This window comes from Protopterus annectens, chromosome 2.part2 (assembly GCF_019279795.1).
Source record: "Protopterus annectens isolate FY-2018-M chromosome 2.part2, PAN1.0, whole genome shotgun sequence".
Classification (NCBI taxonomy): domain Eukaryota; kingdom Metazoa; phylum Chordata; order Ceratodontiformes; family Protopteridae; genus Protopterus; species Protopterus annectens.
The window spans coordinates 651,797,940-651,820,520 of record NC_056730.1 but is presented as its reverse complement, the minus strand read 5'-3'; the positions used below and the strand labels follow the sequence as shown (position 1 = coordinate 651,820,520).

Genomic DNA, 22,581 nt, shown 5'->3' with positions numbered 1-22,581 from the left:
CATATAATCTACACAGAAAAATATATTTCCATTTTTCAACATTTCAAGGAAAAGCACAAAAATTGATTTCTCTATGCCAGCATAAACTATTCTTTAAATTTCATTCACTATTCCCATCCTTTCTTCCACAGCTGTATTTTATTTCATTTAGTACGTCTTTATCTCATCTATTTTTATTGGGTCTATATTAAAACAACGAAAATCCATTACATTGAATACCAAAACAGCGACACGTTTTACTCGAACACATTTTCTTTTCCATAATATTCAGATTGCTACAAACAAAATTCTGTCCCATTTTTTTAATTTCACAGTGTTTTATTTGTCATATTTTCCATACAATGTCATATTCATTGCTATATTTTAAATCCTTCCTATTTAAATACCTTTTTAAAACTTCTCCAAATCTGTTTATTTTAAAACATTCTAAAAACAATGTTTTGTTAGTTTTTCTCATTGCATTCGTCACATTTTTTTCTTCCAATATTTTTTTATTTCATATTACTCCCAACGGGTACCTTAGCCAACAAAATTCTCCCCAGGAAATCCTCTGCTTCATAAAAATTCCCAAACCTTTCCTTTTATTCTTTATAACATTTTTATATCTGCTTTTAATTCCTTCTAGGGCTATATCATATAGCAATCTCATTATTTTTGCCTTCTATAATTTTATTCTATTTGTTTATTCTTTTCATTCCATCTGTTCTTGTTTACCTCTTCTTTTGCCTCCTTCATATTTCTGTACTTCTTCATACCTTACATATGCCATTTCCCCATCATTTGCAACTCTCTGTTTTACTTTCTTTATTACTCAGAAAATACATAGATGCTAAGTACAAAATAGGATTTTTTGGATTAAACTGCCTTTCTCTTTATGTATATCACACTCCTTTTCACTGTATGCAGTCTTTATCTCCAGATAAAATAAAAAAAAAAAATGTTTCTAACATCTCTTTCAACATTTTAGATTGAAGCATGTACAGCCCACTGAATATGTCCATTTTCCTGTATATATTTAACATATGCATTTTGTGTTAAATTATAGATTAAAACTTCTCTACTGTGATAGAATTTTTTATATCTTCAAAAACAGAAATGCGTGGTATCCCTTGAAATCTGCAAAACCCAGTATAACTTTGCAGTGTGGAGGGTGTGATGTTCACTTCCTAAATTATGTTATGCAAGTACTTAGTTCACTTAACAAAAATTAAACTGTAAAATATAACTGTAAAATACATACTACAAAACTAATGAAATAGAATATAGTAGGGAGTCCACAGTTGAGTTAAAATGAAATATCCTTTATTGAAACAGTCAAACAAGCTATCCTAGTTGAGTATAAACTCAATTTTATTATTATTATTTTATAGTGTGGGGTATGGGGGTGTATGTGCAGAGTCAGCCTTTTGTGGTTGATCTTGTGAATGTAAGCATTTGGGACAGTTGTCTTTTTTCAGTAGACCCATATATTTATATCTATATCTAGATAGATTGATAGACAGATATAGAGAGATATATAAATTATTTTTGGTGGGTTTCTGTCTATATGTGTTTGTGAGCTGTGTGTGAGGGTAGACCTGCACATGGCTTGGGGCTATGCATGGAATGCATTTGTAAAACTGTTATTTTGACAACTCATTTACTTGTGCCCAGCTTGTCAAATTTTGTATCTATGTTTAAATCCAGTCTCACATGGCAGTCATACTACATAGTCTGGCTGTATGTAAGTTGCATTTACACTACTGATGATAGTGAGTTGCTGATCTGAACATGATCTGTGCATATCTTCACATGCAACAACATACCATTTCAGCAGTCCTGATATTCCATTGTCTTTGAATTTTGTGAAGGCATTTCTGATACCGTTTCTTGTGTACTAGAACTACATACAACCAAGTCATTGTTCTGTAAATAACATACAGAACAATCAGGAGCCACACACTGAAAAGTATGAAATATAGAGCAACATCTCTTCTTCTCTTTTTAAAAATGTATACAGTGTGAATAGATAAGGTAATCTGCATTGAGCATTGTCTACATAGAAATTATCACAACTTCTTTATTCACTCACCAAGCTTGTTTCATGCTGAAGTCATTAGACCTGACCTTGTTTCCAGTACTCTCTTCATGTTAAAGGGTAGGTCAACCAGAAACAGCTTGGTTTCATCTTCTGAATCTGAGTACTGAAAGAGCTTTGCTCATTATTTGTAATTCTAAACATGCCTTTATTGGTAACAGCACTGTAGGGACCAATCAGTACTTGAGGATGACTACAATCAAAATAATGTCTGCTTTCAACAGGTTTGTCAGAAGAAATACGCCTTGCTAGCTATCTAAGATTATCTGGGTATTTCTGTCCTTGACAGGTTTTGCTCAGATACTTTTGCAAGCATAGGTTGCTTGTTTTATGGGTCATAGCCTCTTGTAAGGTGGGTTGAGAGTTACATGCCTTGGATGTCTTTATTTTCTGTCTTACTATAATTATAAAAATTGTCTATAAGAAACACATCCAGCAAGGCCTATCTTCATTAGTATTAAGTCTATGTTTATCTAACTGTTTGACAGATTTTTCTATTTCAGCCAAGAAGAACATCGACCTTGAGTTAAAGATTCAACTATTTGCAAACAACATTTTATTGACTTTAAAAGAAGATAATAACACACTAAAAGAATTATGGAAAGCAACAAAACAGTTTAAGAATATTTCTGGACTATCATTTAATGAAAATAAAACCAATATGTTACTAATAAATATGAACAAAGAAGCATTAAATAAAAATATCATAAATATCTATCTAGAAATGATACAATCAAATACTTAGGAGTTAAAATTACAAATGAAATGGAACAGTGCAACTAAACTATAAAGATATTTTGGATAATATCCAAGAACTCATACAAAAATGGAATAAGCTATTTTTTACCATGGAGGAAAGACTATGTATAATTAAAATTATTATATTCCTGAAAATTCTGTATTTTATACAAGCTTGTTCGCTCCCTCCACCTAAATCATATTGAAAACAATTTGAAGGGTTAATAACAAAATTATTATGGTACTCTAAAAAACCTAGAGTTGCTCTAAGACATTATTTTGACAAATGGGAAGAAGGTGGAATAGGCTTGCCAGATTTAGAAGGATATATACAATTGTCAACTTTAAAAACAGTTTCTCTAAGGTTAAACAAAGAATATACTTCCAAATAGACACTAGTACATGAAAAAATATGGTTAAAAACCACTCATGATACAATAAATAAACATATGGAAATAGTACAGAATAGCTTACTTTGATTATTGAAGGAATATATGGCAACATGGAAACACAAAAATATAAATTCTAAATACATTATCAATACCCTAAAGTCTTTTATGGAATTTGTAAACAAAAATTTGGATATAAAAGAATGGCCTTTTTTCATATTCCCAATAGCATATACATAAAATAATACTATATCTGAGGACTCAGTAGCAGTTCATAGGTTCATAGGTTCATAGGTAGGTACTAGGCTATCTGCCCAAAGGCATTTATAAGCCTTTCTGGAATGTGTTGGCTTTCGCAGCCCATTTACATTAGTTCCCTGTGCCTCTGTCCAGCAGAGCCATTGAAGTGATCCCTGGGGTAAACTTTCTGTTTCCCATCCACTCGTCAAGGTTTCTCTTGAAGACGGTTAGCAAGGAGCTCTGCCTAATGTAGATTGGAATCTTATTCCAGAGCATGGGAAGTCTTTGGGTCAGGAATCTATCCTTCCAGCAGGTCCTATTTATTGTTGTGGTGAGGTTTAGATCCCTGGAGCATGTGGCTTGAGGGGATATGGTTTTCTTTAGGTGGAGCATGTCCATCCATTCTGGGTTGGACATGGCCTTGTATGTCAGGCAGAGATCACCTCTGAGTAGGTGGTATGCAACCGAGTACAGCTGGAGTTTCTTCAGTCGAGCTGCATAGGGCATCTGCTTGAGGCCAGTGATCCTCTTGGTGAGGAACTTTTGTGGTCTTTCCAGTTGTTGCAGGTGTCTTGTAAGGTACATCCCAAATGGGGCATTGTACTCTATGATAGGTCTGATGAGTGATGCATAGAGGGGCCCAATGACCTCTTTTGATCTGGATGCAAACCCTTTTGTGATTAGGTGGGCCACATAGAAGGATTTTCTAACCACTTTGGCAATGTGATTATCAAAGGAGAGGTTACTATCTACTTGGGTCCCCAGATCCCTTATTATGTCTTCCGTATTTAGGGGGCTACCACCTATGTGTTAGTTTGTGGGTACTTTGTTTTTTCCAAAGGGGATGACTATGCACTTTTTGGCATTTAGCTTGAGACCATGGTTTTGACACCAGGTATCTATCTCAGTGAGACCCTTTTGGAGGATGTCTGTGTCAGCCGGAGAGTCAATTATAGCCCCTAGTTTGCAGTCGTCTGCGAACTTGGTGAACCATAGTCCTCCTGTGCTTGCCTGTACCTCTGAGAAGTATATGCCAAACAGGAAGGGTCCTAGGACTGAGCCCTGGGGAACGCCACTTGTAACAAGTTTAGAGTCAGACATAGCTCCTGCAACTCTTGACATGTGGGTTCTGTCTGTGAGCCAGTTGGCAACCCATCTCATGACATAGGGGTTTATGTTCAGGCTGTTGAGCTTGTCTATAATACCCGAGTGGGGAATAGTGTCGAAGGCCTTTGCAAGGTCTAGGGAGGCTGTGTGGACCACCTTTCCCTCGTCTATAGCCTTGGTAACTGTCTCAAAGAAGTCCACCAGATTTAGGAGGCATGATCTGCCCTTAACAAAGCCAAACTGGGTTGGGTCCAGTGTTTGGAGGTTTCCAAAGTCTCTGTTAATGAGATCCATGATGATGCGCCCCATAGCTTTGCAGACCAAGCTAGTCAGGCTTATAGGGTGATAGTTCCCGGGGTCTGTTGTGCCTCCACCTTTGTGGAGTGGAATGTCCATTGCTGTGTACCAATCTGTGGGCACATAGCCTGTGGAAAGGCTGAGTTTAAACAGTGTGTTTAGGTGAGGGGTTAGTTCATCTTTGAACTCATGTAGGACGCAGCCTGGGACAGCGTCTGGTCCCATTGATGCTGTGTTTTTGGCTTTGGAAAGGGCTGTTTTAACGTGAGTGTCTGTGATTTCAGGAGCACTACATTCTTCTGGTATAGTTATGGGCCCTTTTGGGGGTGAGAGGGGGGTGAAGTTTGCACTGAACTTGTCTGCCAGGATGTTGGCTATATCGGTCGGTTCAGTGTATTTTGTGCCATTCTGCACTAACTCTGAGCAGATCTGAGAATTGCCACTTAGATTCTTGACATAGCTAAAGGATACCTTGTGGTTATCTTTGGAGTCCATGGCAATTTTTCTTTCGAAGCTAGCCTTGGATGATTTTATGAGGGAACATAGTTTCTTGCTGATACTGATCAGGGATGTCTTCCCTTCTTGGGATTTTACTCTTTTCTGTACTAGTAAGAATGATCTAATTTGCTGGCATCAGTTGATAAACACTAAGTACCAATGATAGAGCAAATTATTAGTGAGTTCAACCTTGAAAATAACATGTGGTTAACACTGCAGAGATTAAGAGAAACAGTTTTAAACCAACAGGCAATAATGCAGACGTCTGTTAGGGAAAAGTTTCCTAAGTTCATAGAGCAGTTAATACCGCTGATGGAATTTCCCACAAATGGGAACGGAATTTTATCAGTATTGCACAAATTAGTTAAAGAAACAAGAGTTCATAATAAACAAAATATATGGAAATATTATGAAACAGTCAATGGTAAAATGCCAGAAGATACTAATTCTTACATCTCCAAAACTAATATCTTTATCACTATATTGGCAAGTTTTCACATGGCAATTTATACATAGAACATACTTAACACCACACAAATTAGAACTAATATATAATAAAGAAAATAGATGTCGGAGGTGTAAATCACAGTCAATAGCCAATTGGCACCACATGTTCTATGAATGCCATTTACTTAAACAATATTGAAAAAGTATTAACTTATTTGTTATATACACTGCTCACTTATAATTTCCAACGTACAAAATCTCTAGTTTTGTGGAATACAACAAAATCTCTAGTTTTGTTGAATACTCCAAAGCTAACTTTGGGCTCCTAAAAACAGAGGTGGCTAACTTCACGGCACCCATGAAAATGGAGAATAGATGCATGACCGCTGAATCAAACACCAATGCACTGTACGAACATGTACACAAATGCATGGATCTCGCCATACCCAATAGAACCAAGATGCTCTCATTACCACATCAATGGTAGTCCACTGAACACATAAGGCTTTATAAGAGATCTAGGAATACAGGTTGACAGCAACCTTTCTTTTGACCACTGCATTGCCACTGTGGTCACAAAGTCCTTCTATGTGGCACATCTCATTACTAAGGGTTTTGCATCCAAGAAGAATGAGGTCATTGCCTCCCTCTGCTCTTCCCTCATTAGGCCAATCATCGAGTACAATGCCCCATTTGGCATGTTCCTCACTAGACACCTGCAACAACTGGAGAGGCCACAAAAGTACCTCACAAAGAGGATCCTAGGCCTTAAACACTTGCCCAATATGGACAGACTCAAAAAACTCCATCTATTCTCTGCCTGATATCGCCTACTTAGAGACAATCTCTGCTTGACTTACACAGCCATGTCTGACCCAGCTCTGTTAGAAATGCTACATCTAATGAAATCCCAATCCCTCCGCACCACATGCTCCAGAGACCTCAACCTCATTACTACAATCAACAGAACCTGCTGGAGGGACAGGTTCATAACCCAGAGACTGCCTATGCCATGGAATAGACTTCCCATACATGTCAAGCAGAGCACCTCACTGGCCCTCTTCAAGAGAAATCTTGATGAGTGGATGGGAAATAGAAAATTCACCCCGGGGATAACTCCAGTGGCTCTACTCGACAGAGGCACTAGGAACTAGGGTTGGGTGGCACAATGCCAGGGTAATCCTATGGGTTAGGCTTGTAAAGGCTCCAGGGCCATTAGCCTAGTACACACCTATGAACCTATGAACAGCTGTGCTGTCTCGTGTTCCAAGGCAAAAATATGTAATTTTGTGGACTCTCCTTGCTATTGCAAGGAAAATATTACACAGAACTGGAAATCTGTAATGCCTCCCGATTTTAAACATTTCAAGAACATGGTTTTATCAGTCTCGCTGTTGGAATTGAAAATAATCAAGGAAAGAACAGAGCGACCAACTTCCTTAAGCATGTCAGAAAGTAAATCAAGTCCTGGAAACAGAAGACTGTAATAAATTATAATCTTATTCAAAGATACATTCAAGAAAACAAAGTTTTTCAAGTATAGACATCCTATGTAAATAGTTGGTTTTGTAATGTTTGTTTTTGGAATTGTTTCTCCACTTTAAGCTATTACTATGTAAATATTTCTTTGATATACATACTGTATATATGTTTATGTTTCTGAAAATCAATGTATTCAATAAAAAAAGAAGCACATAGTATGGTGCGTAATGTTCTGATAGACCATTAGTAAGAGATGGCAGCAGTAATATATGTACCTCATTACACCTGACCGATTAAAAATCCAGAGCCTTCAAATGAGATTATATTAGTTACCTCATCATGTGTATTGCCTCAGGGTCTTTTGTGAAGCTGAATGCATAGCCACTGGACGTTGTTCCAAAATCGATGGCGACCACCACTGAGAATGAATGGGAATGATGCGTTCTTGCCTGATGTCTCTGTAAATAAAAAATATATTTTTTTACAACAACCTGAAAAAGTTACAGCACGTTAGTGATATTTTTTGCTAGCATTCTAGGAGTAAATTTGTCAAATAAATAGTATGTGACCTTTTATTGAAAGTAGAATGAAGAGAAAAAAATATTATATTGCCTACCAAAAATGTGTATTTACTTTGTACTTGTGTATATCAAATATAATTAAAAAAAAATTACCATGTGTACAACTATACTTGTTTTTAACATTGTCTGTAATAATCTTAAGAATATTTTGAGATAAAATGAATGCATGTTTTTCAGCTCTGCTAGTCCTAAGTTTTTTATCTTTAACTATACCAGTGATAACTGGTGTTGTGTCACAGGTCTGGGTACTGGAAGAATGGGGGAGGTAATAGCTTCTGGGACTGAGTGATGAGTGACCAGAAGAAGATTTCAAAATAATTTGATAAGGAACTGTCCTGAGGGGAAAAACTGAGAGCATATGTCCCATAGTTAAAAAATAGCTACAAGACATGCCCTAATGGTGCACAGACCATGCATTTCTTATTATCTGTGTGGATATTGCTGCTAGTTGAAGAGGGACAGACAGTGTGGGTGGGTCACAGGATACAAGTAACATCTCATTGTTTCTTAAACTATTAATTATGGCTTCATAACCCTTAACAGGCTAAGTGGTTGAGAAAGTTGCTAGATTGCATTAATTATGATTTCTTGTCAATCATCTTAATTAACCTTATTTGCAAATTCTATAGTGAACTGTCTGGACTATGCCAATTATTAGGTAAGTAGCTCTGAAATTATATGAGTGTTTAATGAGATATGAGGGTAAGGCAGAATTTGGTATCACTTAAGGCTGAGATGTAAAAAATGCACCAATATATTGTTTTACTTTGTGATATGTTATTGTTCAAGATCATAAAAAGCAAAATATGTTTCATAAGGAAGAGAATGAACAAATAATTGACTGTTTTCCAAAGCAGTAAGTGGACTAAATGCATTTAATTTTCACAAGTACAAGAGTTTTTTTCTCGTTAGGTGTGTTCATCTTATAGATGAGTAACTGGATATACTGGCTGGTGGTTTTCAAACCTATATTCATGGGGTTTCTTCTATACATTCTTAATTAAATAGGACATTCTTCACTATTTCATTTTAGATCTGTTTTTATGAGAAGCACAAATTCAAGCATTAAAATAATTTTCAGTATAGTAGAAGCATAATGTATATATTAGCATACAGTACGCTACAGGTATTTTACATGTTTACATGCTTACAGAACAATGGATTCAACTGAATAACATTACCAGAGACTGATTTGTAATATAATAAAATGCTGAATATAATTAAATGAAGTGAAATGTTGCAATAACAATTATGTATTGTACTAGTCAGTTTTAATATAACATATCATTATAACTAACATGATGAAATTACCTAGATGCAGTTTTTTACAGTGCCAGGTGGATGTCCCTGATGTAGCACACGGTCTTTACTGGGAGATGTAGATGTCTGTGCAGTCACAGAAACCTGGTTCAAAGCCTCATAGAGTACCCCAGCCTTGCGAGGATACAATGCCTTCCACACCTTCAGACTGCAAAATGGACATAACAGAACTAAAGGAAGCGGTGTTTCTATCTATATTAGAGATAAAATCACCTCCTCTCTAGTTAGACTTGGACAACTGCATGGAGCTACTCCAAGATCAGGTTATGGTGGGTAAGACCCCCATTCAAGTCATATCCAGTTATAGATCTCCCTCCATGGGTCATGACATGCGTGAGGCCTACTTGACCAAACTGGAGGCAATCCGAATATTACCAAACACTCTGGCTATGGGGGATTTCAATTATCCCACCATCAATTGGGAAACCTATGTTAGCCCTAACTCGCTAACACAAAAGTTCCTTGACTTTGTTAACTTAAATGCCCTAGAACAAATTGCTCATACCCCGACAAGAGGAACAAACATACTAGATATGGTCCTCACTAACATGTCAAACAGATGCACTGTCACAACTGTCAAATCCTCATTAGTTAAATCTCACCACAAGCCAGTCACCTTCAAGCTGACAGTAACAACTAAACTCACAAAGGGTAAAATCAGACTAAATAACTTCACCAAGGCAAACTATACCCTCCTAGGTGAATGTATTGATGCATTCTGAACCACACCCCCAGCTGGAAGTGGTAACTAAACTGAAGCTTGCACTAAAGCAATATAGAATCATTTGCTTAAGTGTGTAGACTTGGCTGTACCAGAAAGAATCAAAGCCAGAGCCCCACGTAAAAACAAGCCACCACGGTGGACATCCAACATTAAAAACTTTACAATAAATGCAAAAAGTTGCTGTCCAAGAAAACAAAGGTAAGACCCCAACAATGGAAAAGCACCCTCCTAAGCCTCAACAGGCAAATAAGACAACTTGTCAAATCCTCTAAGGGCTTCTTTGAGAAAAACATATCAATGGCCATAAGGCCTTCTACAGCTATGTATGTAGCCTAAAAGGTAGGACCTATGCATGTGCAGAACTAGTGACCATTAATATCACACACACTGACCCCACAGAGATAGAAAACCTGCTAGTGGACAGGTTTGATGAAAATTTGACTCCCTTATCCCCTTTCAAACCTGTCACAAACCTTCCCCCAAACTCCCCCCACCCCCACCCTACATATCTGAAGAACAGGTCATCAAAGCCTAGTCCATGGAAAACCACAGCCACTATGGGACTAGGCAGCATCCCAGGCTGTCTTCTAAACAGGCTAAAACATGAACAACTGGAATGTCCATAGAGATTCCTCACTAAAAAATACAGGGCATAAGTAACATGTCCTGTGCAGACTGCCTCAATACCCTATCCTTGTATTCTGTCTCCTACAGGCTTTTGAGGGGAGATCTATGCCTGGCATACAGGGCATTGTCAGACCCCACTCTGATGGACCTCCTGCATATCCACAAAATAAACAGTAGCAGAATTACCCATTTCTAAAGACTTATACCTTGCCTGTGATATAAATAGGACCTGCTAGAGAGATAGGTATGTATCCCAGAGATTACCCCATCTATGGAACAGACTCCCCATTTATGTGAAGCAAAGTTCCTCCCTAACCCAATTCCAGTGCAATTTGGACAATTGGATGGGAAACCAGAAATTCATCCCTGGTTTGGCATCTATGTCTCCAATGCAAACAGATAACCTGTACATGGTTCATCTCCCAGGCCCATGCTTACATTTATCAAGGGTATCAGAACTTGTCAGAGATTTGGGATGTATGGCTAGGCTTAAAAAGGCCCTTGTGGTTGAAAGCCTAGTAAACACATATGAACCTATGAACTAGCATCACCGTTAAGTATCCTTTTCAATCACAGTCCAAGCACAGGCTTTATTCCTGTGGAATAGAGAACAGCAACAGTTATTCCCCTTGACAAAGGTGGCCTAGCAAGAGACCCAGGGAATTACAGACCCATAAGCCTAACCAGCCTCATCTGTAAGGCCATGGAACGTATCATTATGGACCTCATAAATAAAGACATAGGTGACCTCCAAACCCTGGATCCTACCCAATTTGGCTTCATCAAGGGCAGATCCTGCCTGTTAAATCTGGTTGATTATTTTCAAAAATGTGACCAGGCCATTGATGAGGGCAAATCTGTGCACACAGCATACCTCAACTTGGCAAAGGCTTTTGACACAATCCCACACTCAGACATTACTGATAAACTTAGTAAACTGAATGTAAACCCCTTCGTTGTAAGATAGGTTGGCAACTGCCTCACAAACTGTCCACAAACTATCAAAGTGGGTGAATCCACATCAACCAGCAGACTTGTTACCAGTGGGGTGCCACATGGGTCAGTTCTGTCCCTCTACTGTTTGGTATATACTTCTTTGAAGTTCAGGTCAAAACTAAGGGGTTGTGGTTGACCAAATTTGCATATGACTGCAAACTGGGTGCAATTACTGAATCCCCAAAGGATGTCAGTACAATCCAGGAGGGTCTTACACAGACCAATGACTGGTGCCTTAGTCATGGTCTCAAACTGAATGCAAAGAAATGCATCATCATTCTCTTTGGCACAAACAATGTCCCTTCCCACTATCAAATTAACAACAATACCCTAAATATCCATGAAGTGGCAAGGGACCTGGGATCACAAGTTGACTGTGATCTTAACTTCGACCTTCATGTGTCTACTATAGTTAAGAAGGTTCCCTATTACATCGTCACAGATGCAAGTTGTTGAAAGCGTCTTTGTCGAACAGTAAAGCATGAAAAGGCAAAATAGGGAAGCATTTTTTCAGCAAATTCTTTCCCTGGGAAAGAATTTGTTTGGCCGCTTTCACTACTTTGCCTTTTCGGCACTGTAGTGCAATCTCGAAATTGGTATATTTAAGTAGGCGGGTGTGTGGGGAGCACAGCCCCCCAAGTCAGGGGGTGTGGGGGCAAAGTCCCCCACATTAAGTAATGTTTTACTGTTTTTTTTTTTTTTTTCCGGAACAGTGATTGTTTTCCACCGGAAAATAAATGCTGTTCTGAAGTTTCGACATTGTAAGCTTTCGCTTACATGGGGTCGATTATCTGTCATTCGCTCTTCTGAGCATGCAATATGATAATATATACCCATTAAAAAGGCTTTCTATGTAGCACACTTGATTAGTAAACAGCTCGCCTTGAGAGTAAAAGAGGTTATACCCCCTCTATACTCGGCATTAATCCAGCCCATAACTGCGTACAACATCTCATTCAGCATGTACTATAGAAAGCACCTACAGCAATTGGAGAGACCTCAGAGGTTTTGAACAAAGAAGATCAAGGGTCTCCAGCATGTGCTGTACATAGACCAACTAAAGTCCCTGTCACTATACTCTGTATCTTAGGGGAGACTTATGCCTGGCTTACAGAGCATTCTCAGACCCAAACCTAATAAATTTGCTGCATATTCATAAATGAAATGGTACTAGGGCTATCCATTCCAGTGACCTAAATATGGCCTGCAACTTAAATAGGGCATGCTGGAGGGACAGATCTATCTCCCAGAGACATGCTTTGTCTTTGGAAAAGATAATCTATTCATGTGAAACCCAGCACCTGTATGACACTTTTCAACAGGAACCTGGACAAGTGGATGGAGCACCAAAAATTCTTACAGAAATAATGCCCACAATCCTCCTGGACATGGGCAGCCATTACTAATGCAATCTTGGGTATTAACTAACATTTTTATGGTATTACATTGGGATGAAATGGCTAGGCTTGACATGACCTCCTGGTCGATAACCTACTAATCTGCTATGATTCTATGATACTATGATATGTATAGTACACACCGCAGCTGACGCCTAAAGTGGATGGTCCCCGTGAGTTTTCCCCCAAAGAAACCACCTAGAGTCTGTGCTGTGGACCATCTCTGCTCATATTTAGGTGCATTCTGGTGCCAGACCTCTCAAGTTCAAATGGGAGAGCTGGGTTTGAATCCAGTACCTTTCATTCTTGAGGCAAAAATACATAGCTTTTTTTAGGGGGCACCTCACACACACACATGGGCCAACATGCAAATTCCATAAAGACAGTGACCAAAGGTTATGATTAAATGCTTAACATCTGTAGGTCAAGGATCTTAACCTTTGAAAAACTGTGTCAGTTGGGGTTGAAAAGAATTGGAGTCTGAATGACAAGGTCAAAGCTGGAATCAGAGATGGTGCAACCAAGTGGCACAAAGTGTCAAGTGTATTGCAAGAAAGAAGAATGCCAGGGAAGCTGAACAGTAAGGTGAACAAAGCAGTAATGTAACCAGTGCTACTATATGGCAAACAGTCCTGGGCAATGAAGGCAGAGAAGCTGAGAAAGCTAGAGGTAATGGAGATGAAGAGCCTGACATGGGCAGTAAGATGTACACTGTGGGCTTAGACAAAGAAATGAGGACATCAACATGGAAGCCAGAGTAGCTTCAGTTATAGAGAAGGCCGAGTAGAATAGATTGCAATAGTTCAATGATGTGAGCAGGAAAGAAGCAGGTGATTTGAGGAGAAGACAAGGGGAGGCACGGATGCCCAGTTTAGAAATGGATGGATGGATGGATGGATGGATGGATGGATGGACTGATTGAGAGAATGCCTGTGACACGTGGGCATTACTGTTAAAGAAAATATGGGAGTGTCTCTAAATTCAGACTTGTTGACAGTTTATGCAATACTCTGACCTCATGTGAAATAGGAAGAAGGGGGTCCATGATGACTATGTCCTTGATCCAAAATATCAAGTTACAGGCATATCTGGGGATGTAGAAGGGGTGGGGTTTGAAGGGGTCAAGTAATGCCCAAAACTAAATAGGACCCTTACCCAACAGCAGTGACCTTTTCATTAATTTGTACACTTTTGCCCTGCACTATTATCCTAAACTGCATGGCTATTTTCCAATATGATTTTCCTTATGCTACCCATTTAATTAGTTACATTTGATATGCATTTGCACTGTTTATATGTGAAGCTACTTTTCTAGTTGAAAAACATTCCATAATGAGGTGAGCAATGCCAGAACTGCTCTCCATTCACAATCATCTATAGAAGGGGGCAACATATTCATTGGCAAAGGTGAACTTTCTTCTCCTCTTGCAATTATCTTTCATCTGAAAAGACAATTCATTCCATTGCCATAAACAGATTTGTGGGAATGGCCACAAGCTGATTGCAAGTAATGCGAACAGTACCGCACTAAATCCAATGTGTACTTATATATAAAACACAACCAAACTTCCCCGGTGATTGGAATTCGGTATTACTGATGCTATACTTCTCCCTCACAGATGCGCTATTAAAATGACTGGCTCACTCAGCGTGACTATTTAACTTCTAGAAGAAGTGCTTCCTCAGTTATTCGTAACATAAGAATGAACAATCTATCAGTTCCAAATATGATTCTGGGAGGCAGAAGGATGTCAATAAATGCGTGTATAACAGCTCCAGAGAATCTTTCCCTGTTCTGACATTAGCTTTCCAACTTCTGATGGATGCTAAAGTTGAATCACTTACCTAAAATGAGCTTTAATACAGCAGGTCAAATGCAAATTTCAAATAGCTCAAGAAAATGCTGCTTCTGTCGTGAAGTGTGCTTTTATTTATTTATTTATTTTACATTTGTTGACTGGGATAGTCCGAATGGATACTTGTCCATTTTCACTGATCACCCGGGGAGAAAAGCTCCATACACGCATACAGAAATACTGTTACAATAAACAAGTTAAAGCACTGTTACAGATAAAATACATAGGATAAAATTCATTCATTCTATCATATATAAATCTGATTTGTTATAGAGTAACAAGAAGCAATGTAGGGGTGGCCAAAAGACCTCTTTAGCACATGTTTATATTGCCAGAGTTAGTCAGGATTACAGCAAGGACATAACCATTGCCTTTTAAAGTACTGTTTTAGATTTTTTTGAATTGGGTTAGAATGGGTTCTGAAGTAAGCTCAGCAGGATGTGCCTTCCATATTTTGCCAACAGAGTTGGCATATAGAGAGTCTCCAGATGAGTTGCTGCTTTTGAGGGTTTGGACTAGTAATTTGTTGGATGAGCAAAGTGTCTTGAGGTTACTGTAAGGGGTGATAATTTTTGTAAGTACGGGTGTGTTTTCAGGTTGGTAGAGAATTTTATGTGCTACTATTAGCTGATTGTACTGAAGTTGGATAGGCAGTTCTAGCCACCCTAGATTCTTTAGGTTCAGACAGTGGTGTGTTCTGTATGGTGCTTCAGTGGCAAATCTAGCAATATAATTAAAGCAGCTATAGAGAGTTTATTAAGGTCAGACTTACTCAAGTTTGTGAAGAGAGGGGATGCATAAAGGAAGGTGGAAAGTAGATGTGTACGGGCAATTAACATCCTAGCTAGTGGAGTAAGGAAAGGTTTGATCTTGTACAGTGAGCCAAGTTTTTTTTTTACTTTTTTAATAGTTTGATTAATATGCATATCAAACTTGAGGTTATTATCAACTCTAAGAGTTTGGTACAGGGATCTGGGACAATGAAAGTGCCATTGTTAGATTTTATATTAAAGGTTGGAGCAGAGGCTTTACGAGTGGGGGAAAAAAGCAGTAGCTTTGTTTTGTTAGGATTTAATAGGAGACATCGATTACAGAGCCAATTTTTGACAGTATTAAAAACATTTTGAGATACAGACTTAAAGGGGAGGTGGCAGAGCAAATCAAAGTGGAGTCATCCGCATATTGAATGCAGGTGGCTGTTGGGATGACTGTGTACAGGTCATTAATAAAGATAGAAAATAATAGCGGTCCTAATATAGAGCCCTGAAGGACCCCAAGGGTGATAGGTAGAAGGGAAGATATTTTGCTCTGCCATAGTACAGCCTGTTGTCTACCACTCAGATAAGATTTGAACCATTGGATAGCCTGGACATCTAGGGGAATAGTTTTAAGTGTGTGTATGAGTAGTTGGTGGTTGACCATGTTGAGGCTTTGGAGAGGTCAAGAAAGAGGGCAGAAGAAAGCTTATTGTTGTTTTGGTTTTGATTAATAACATTGGAGAAGGAGAGGAGGGCCGTGTTGTACTGTGGAACGGTCTGAAACCATGTGGTGAGTTAGCCAGTAGATTGTGCTGAATGAGATGGCTCAGGAGTTGTTTATGGATCCACTTCACCATAATTTTAGCCAGGGGTGACAAAATAGCTATAGGTCTATAATTTGACAGTTTAGTGGAACTGCCCCCTTTGTGGAGTGGAATAACATGGGATGTCTTCCAGATGGAGGGGATAATGACCTCTGATATAGTCCTGTTGATCAGGATAGAGATTGGGTATGCTATGACATCTGCAGATTTTTGTAGATACTCAGCTGGGAAGAGATCCGCTGCCAGGGTAGTAGGTTTTAGTTTCTTGATTAGGGCACGAATATGTGATGTGGAAACTGGTTGAATGTTAAAGGGGAGTTGAGAACTAGGTGCGGTGGTGTTAGGACTTGGGCAACTGGGAGATAGTTGGTTAGCTAGTGACTGGATAGTTTCTGTGAAGAAACTATTAAAGGAATTGGCAATGTCTTCTGAAGGTTTTTGGATGGTAGCTGGGGGGGTAGAAGTTGTGCATTGCCCTGGGCGAATGTTTATTTATGCCTGCCCAAAACTTTTGCAGATTGTTTTGATGCTTCTGTTGTAAATGCAGTAAACGTTTTTTTGTCTAGGGTGGTAGATTTTTTAGTGTTGTTCCTTAGTTGTCTAAATCTAAGTTGATCTAAGGGGGATTTTGTGGTACACCAAGTGGTCCAAGCTTTGTTTCTAAGTAAGATCATTTGTCTGGTTTCTTTAGAAAGCCATGGAGGAACGTTTTCTTTAGTTATTATAGAACATACAGGTGCATGGGTATCAAGGATGGTAGGAATTTGGTGCTGAAATATAATACAGCGTCTTCAAGTGGTAGATGTTTTAAGACTGCCCAGTTACATGCTTTGAGTTCATTTTGGAAATTAGCTGGGGTTAAAGTTTTTGTTGTTTCTAATTGTTTTGTAAGTAGGTTAGTGGGGGATGTCAGTCTTATGCCTGATTATATAGGTAAGAAAATGGTCACTTATGTCTTTAGGTTGGGTACCGTCCCTATGCATGTGGGGATGGCTATTAATGAGTATCCAATCCAGGATACTATCTTTGTTGTTAGGTTTACTGATTATAGTAGGGGAGGATATGATCTGAGTAAATAAGTATAGATTTACATGCATGGTGGGAGATTTTGAGGAACAAATATTCCAGTCAATGTTGAAGTCTCCTAGAACAACGGTTTCTTGAGGGTAGTTACTAGACAGCTAAAAGAGGATATCTTCTAGGGTGTTTGCGTCATTACCTGGGGGAATGTAAACACAGGTTATGTTAATACTTTTGCTTTTACAATCCTAAGTTTAGATCTGCCATGTGAATCATGGCAAAAGTCATATGTAGTACTTAACCACTTTTACTTTTACAATCCTTACTTTAGCTCTGCCCCCCCTCCCCCCCAAAAGGAGAGATATCTATACCAAGCGATTGCAGCCCCCCAAACATCTCCAACGCCCAAGTGAGAACTGCTCTCTCCAAAGCAAAAAACACAGCATCCATGGGACCTGATGGTGTCCCCGGCTGTGTGCTCCACGAACTCAATGAGGAATTAAACCCACAGCTAGGACAGCTGTTTAATCATAGTCTTACCTCTGGATACGTACCCAGGGAGTGGCGCACTGCAACTGTGGTCCCACTTCACAAAGGCGGTGCCTCCACCGACCCTGGAAATTACCGGCCCATTAGCTTGACAAGCCTTATCTGCAAAGCCATGGAGAGGATCATAATGGACCTCATAAATAAAGACATAGGGAATTTGCAGACTTTGGATCCATCCCAGTTTGGCTTTGTCAAAGGCAGATCATGCCTTCTAAACTTGGTTGACTTTTTCAAACAGTCACCAAAGCCATTGATGAGGAAAGGCAGTCCATACAGCCTACCTCGATCTGGCGAAGGCCTTCGATACAATACCCCACTCGGGTATCATTGAAAAACTCATCAGCTTAAATGTTAACCCATACATCACAAGATGGGTTGCAAACTGGCTGAGTGACAGAACCCACAGGGTCAGAGTTGCTGGCGCCATGTCAGACTCAAAGCCTGTCACAAGTGGTGTACCACAGGGCTCAGTCCTGGGCCCACTCTTGTTTGGCATCTACTTTTCCAAGTACAAGCAAACACAGGAGGGTTATGGCTGACAAAGTTTGCAGATGACTGCAAACTGGCCATAGTAGAAAACACATCTGACACAGATATCCTTCAGAAGGGTCTCACAGAAACGGATAACTGGTGCCAGAGCCATGGCCTAAAGTTAAATGCCAAAAATGCATAGTCATACCCTTCGGGAAAAACAAGGTTACCCCTAGCTACCAAATAGGTGGCAATCCACTGAGCACAGAAGAAGTTATCAGGGACCTGGGGACCCAGGTTGATAGTAGTCTGTCATTCGACACCCATGTAGCTAAAGTAGTTAGGAAGACCTTCTACATTGCCCACCTTATCATGAAGGGATTCTCATCTAGATCAAGGGAGGTCATAGTCTCCCTATACTCATCACTCATCAGACCAATGATTGAGTACAATGCCCCATTCGAATGTATCTGACCCGACACTTGCAGCAGCTGGAGAGGCCACAAAAGTTCCTCACCAAAAGGATAAAGGGTCTCAAACATCTGTCCTATGCTGCCCGACTGAAAGAACTCCAGCTCTATTCAGTCGCACCGCTTGCTCAGAGGTGACCTTTGCCTAACATACAAGGCCATGTCAAACCCAGATTTGATGAATATGCTTCACCTCAAAAATCTAGATCCGCCAGAGCCACAAGGGCGGAGACTTAAACCTCGACACGGCTATTAATAGGACGTGCTGGAGGGATAGATTCATCACCCAAAGACTCCCTATGCTGTGGAATAAAATCCCGGTATATGTGAGGCAGAGCACCTCGCTGGCCTTGTTCAAGAGAAATCTTGACCAATGGATGGGAGATCGCAGATATACCCCAGGGATTACCTCAGTGTCACTGCTCGACAGAGGCACAGCAAAATAATGGGTATAGTTCCCCATACTAAAGGGGTGGCGTAAGCCACAAAACTATGGGCTAGGCTTGTAAATGCCCTCGGGCAGATAGCCTAGTATGAACCTATGAACCTATGAACCTATGAACCTATGTGAATCATGGCAAAAGTCATATGTAGTACTTAACCACTACTGCAGAATCAGTTTTGCAATCAGCTATCTTTACTTTGTATTGGAAAAAAATAGCAAACGGCTATACAGATAACTAATCACTCTGAGCATATCTAAAGTGTACAGAAAACTCTCTCTCCCTTGCTTTCTGGGTCAGAGAAACAGAAAACCAGCTGAATGGAGTTTTTTCTGATGCCACTTTAGACATTAAATATAGTTTTCTACTCACTGTAACTTCATCCTTGATGCAAACCAGAAAGAGAGCTTTGTACAATAAAGTATGCAACTCTGAGACCATTCTGACAGTGTATAGCTGCAAAAACATTTTCCAGAGTAGCAACCAGAGTTCAACAGTAAATTGTACAGATTAAAAGCATTCAGTCTTCTGAAACAAAATTTGCATTGCATTCTATTCTAGAGACGCACTCTTTTCTGGTAGTCTGAAATGCAAGTTATTCCTGGAAGACTAGAAGAATGTTTTACTACTTTAATGTGACTAAGTGTGTAGGTAAACATTAAGCAAGCTGTCAATACTGATTCATCTGTTTTCTTGAAGATTCACCTGATTCGTACTGAAAGTAAAAGTAGTTCATGTCTATAATGACAGAAGGAAGTTTAATATATCTTCGTCCCATCCTTATTGAAAACCTCCAAATGGAGAGATGATGAGTCAGCAAGCAAAGGAGAGTAGTATTGCTGAAATTAAATTCATCCTCAAGTCTTGGTGAGTACCTTCATGAAGTGGACCCTGTTTGTCAAAACATTTCACCAAGATGACACTGATATATAGACTATATGTTATACAGAATATATCATGGACAGAAGCAGGTCAAAAATAAAAAAAAAAGATAGTTGGGTGCACAAAACCCAGGATAAAAAGTGCCCAGTCCTGGTAGATGCACTGGTGCTAGAAATGGAAAAATGACAGTGTAGAGTCCTCAAAATACGGAAACATTCCTACAATGGGGGTAGGCCAGGCCCAGGGGGAGGACCCCCCCCCCCGTTGTAGAAGGAAGTAGCAGTCCACAAAAATCACAAAAACTGATAGGCCAAAGAAGAGCCATAAAGATGATAGAGTGGACTATTGAGGATAAGAAAGAAAGTATGTATTGTTACTATTATGCAAAAAGCCCAGAATTTCCAGACACAAGATATACAAAAAGATTAAGAGGGAAATTAAATGAAAGAAAAATACTTCCACAAGAAAAACTGTCAGAAGTCTCAAATAACAAATTGTGTTCATTAATACAACATATTTGTGAAAAAGATTATATATAGACCAATAAACTTTGATCTGTATGGAAAAAGAAGCATCTGAGGAAGTGAAAAATATAAACAACAAAACTTAAGAGCTTTTTGAAAAGTATAAAAAAGATATATGGACATGGGAAAGAAAGAGAGATTTGATATGGTGCAATATTTATGCATAATCAAAAGCCAAATTAATGAAATTACAAAAAAGGCAGCCCCGAAGATATTCAAAGAGAAATACAGGCAATGGTATACAGATATGGAACATTTCACAATAAAAATATCACAAAGAAGAAATGTAGAAAAAGAAGCTTAGTAAAGTAGAAGTTAAAAAAATAGAAGCTGCAGTTATGGAATGCCAGCGAAGTGAAGGATTTGATGTACAAGGTCTAACACAGGTTATATCACAGCATGATGGAACAAGTCCCCAAAGTAAGAAGAAACAGGAAGATCAGGAGACATCTGAAGAAGAAATATGGACATGGGAAATTAAAAGAAATGTAATATGGTGTAATATTTATGCAAAGGAGAAAGCAAAATTAATCAATACAAAAAGAGCAGCACCAAAGATATTTGAAGAGAAATAGAGGCAAAGGAATCCAGACATGGAAAGATTTACAATACAAAAAATAAGAAGACAAAGAGGAAAAGTTGAAAAGAAGACTAATAATGGAGAAGTTAAAGAAATAGAAATTGAGGTTATGGAATACCTGTAAAGTGAAGGATTCAGGTTAGAAAATCTAACTCAGAAAGCACCACAGCAGGATAGAGTAATAGACATACAAATTAAGGAGAAGCCAGTGGAACGGAAAGAAACTGGGCAGTTTCCATATGAAGATATTTTGGAGCCTTCCACAGGAAACCAGTATAAATGTTCACTTGAAGCTGGACATCAAGGGAAGAAACAGGAAACTGTGGTAACTCTGACGCAGTCATTGTTGATGAGTGATAGGTCAGTGAGTTCCCATATGACAGAGCAATGGATAACAAAGGATGAAACTGAAGAGAATGTGTCAAAAGAAGATGCTATAGAACTCTATATAGAATGCCTGCAGGAAATGGAGAATAAAAACTGTGCCCTTAATTTAGAAGAAAATGAGCTAAGAGAAGAGTTGTTTGATTTAGTAGAGATAGATAGACATATTAAGATCAATGAAAGAAACAGATTGCAGAAAGTCAATAAAACCCAAAATGTCAGAAGTTTGATAAAACAAATGAATACAGTAATGTTGACTGTCTAGAGAGATCCATGCGATATAACAGAAGTAAACAGGATACATTACTCTGCAGCTAAATTAATAACAAATAAAATTATACCGCAAGAACACAGGGTAGTAAGGGAAAGGAGGGGGAGAAATCAAATACAGTCATGGAAGTATTGAATTGAGTAAACTATAAAGCAATTAAGACAAGACGTGTCACTGTTAGAAAAGTATAGAAGAGGGAACAGATCAACAAAAATACACAGAAAGAGAGATGTCATAAAAAGAATGTGCAGTATTATAATGGATCAGGATCTATCTTGCACTATTGCAAATAATAAACTAAAAATCTCAGCACTGGCAGAAAAACTTGGAAGATACACAGATAAATATAAAGGAAAAGTACAAAATAAGCAATGTATTTATGACCCTAAAAAGTTCTATATAGAATTGGGAAAGAATGTTAAAAGAATTGAAGGACCACATGAAAAAGAAGAAATAGATATGTTTTGGAGAAATATCAATGACTATCCTGTGGAACATAACAAAGATGCTAAATGGATAGAAGAAGTAAAAGAAAAAATAAGAAATTCAAAGGTACAGGATATAAAATGGGATGAAGTAACAGCCAGAGAAATTGTGAGAAAGTTAAGAAAAGCCTTCAGTTGGAAAAT

At 38.7% G+C, this 22,581-nt stretch overlaps 1 protein-coding gene across 2 annotated transcripts in view; it reads right to left on the bottom strand.

Annotated features, from left to right (window-relative positions):
* Positions 1–22,581, bottom strand: part of HSPA12B (heat shock protein family A (Hsp70) member 12B) — a 1,104,373-nt gene that overhangs the window by 670,494 nt on the left and 411,298 nt on the right. For both annotated transcript variants that reach the window (XM_044064071.1, XM_044064072.1), the window contains exon 4: positions 7,609–7,733. In XM_044064071.1, coding sequence (XP_043920006.1) covers positions 7,609–7,733 — 125 coding nt within the window. The remainder of the gene's footprint in view (positions 1–7,608; positions 7,734–22,581) is intronic.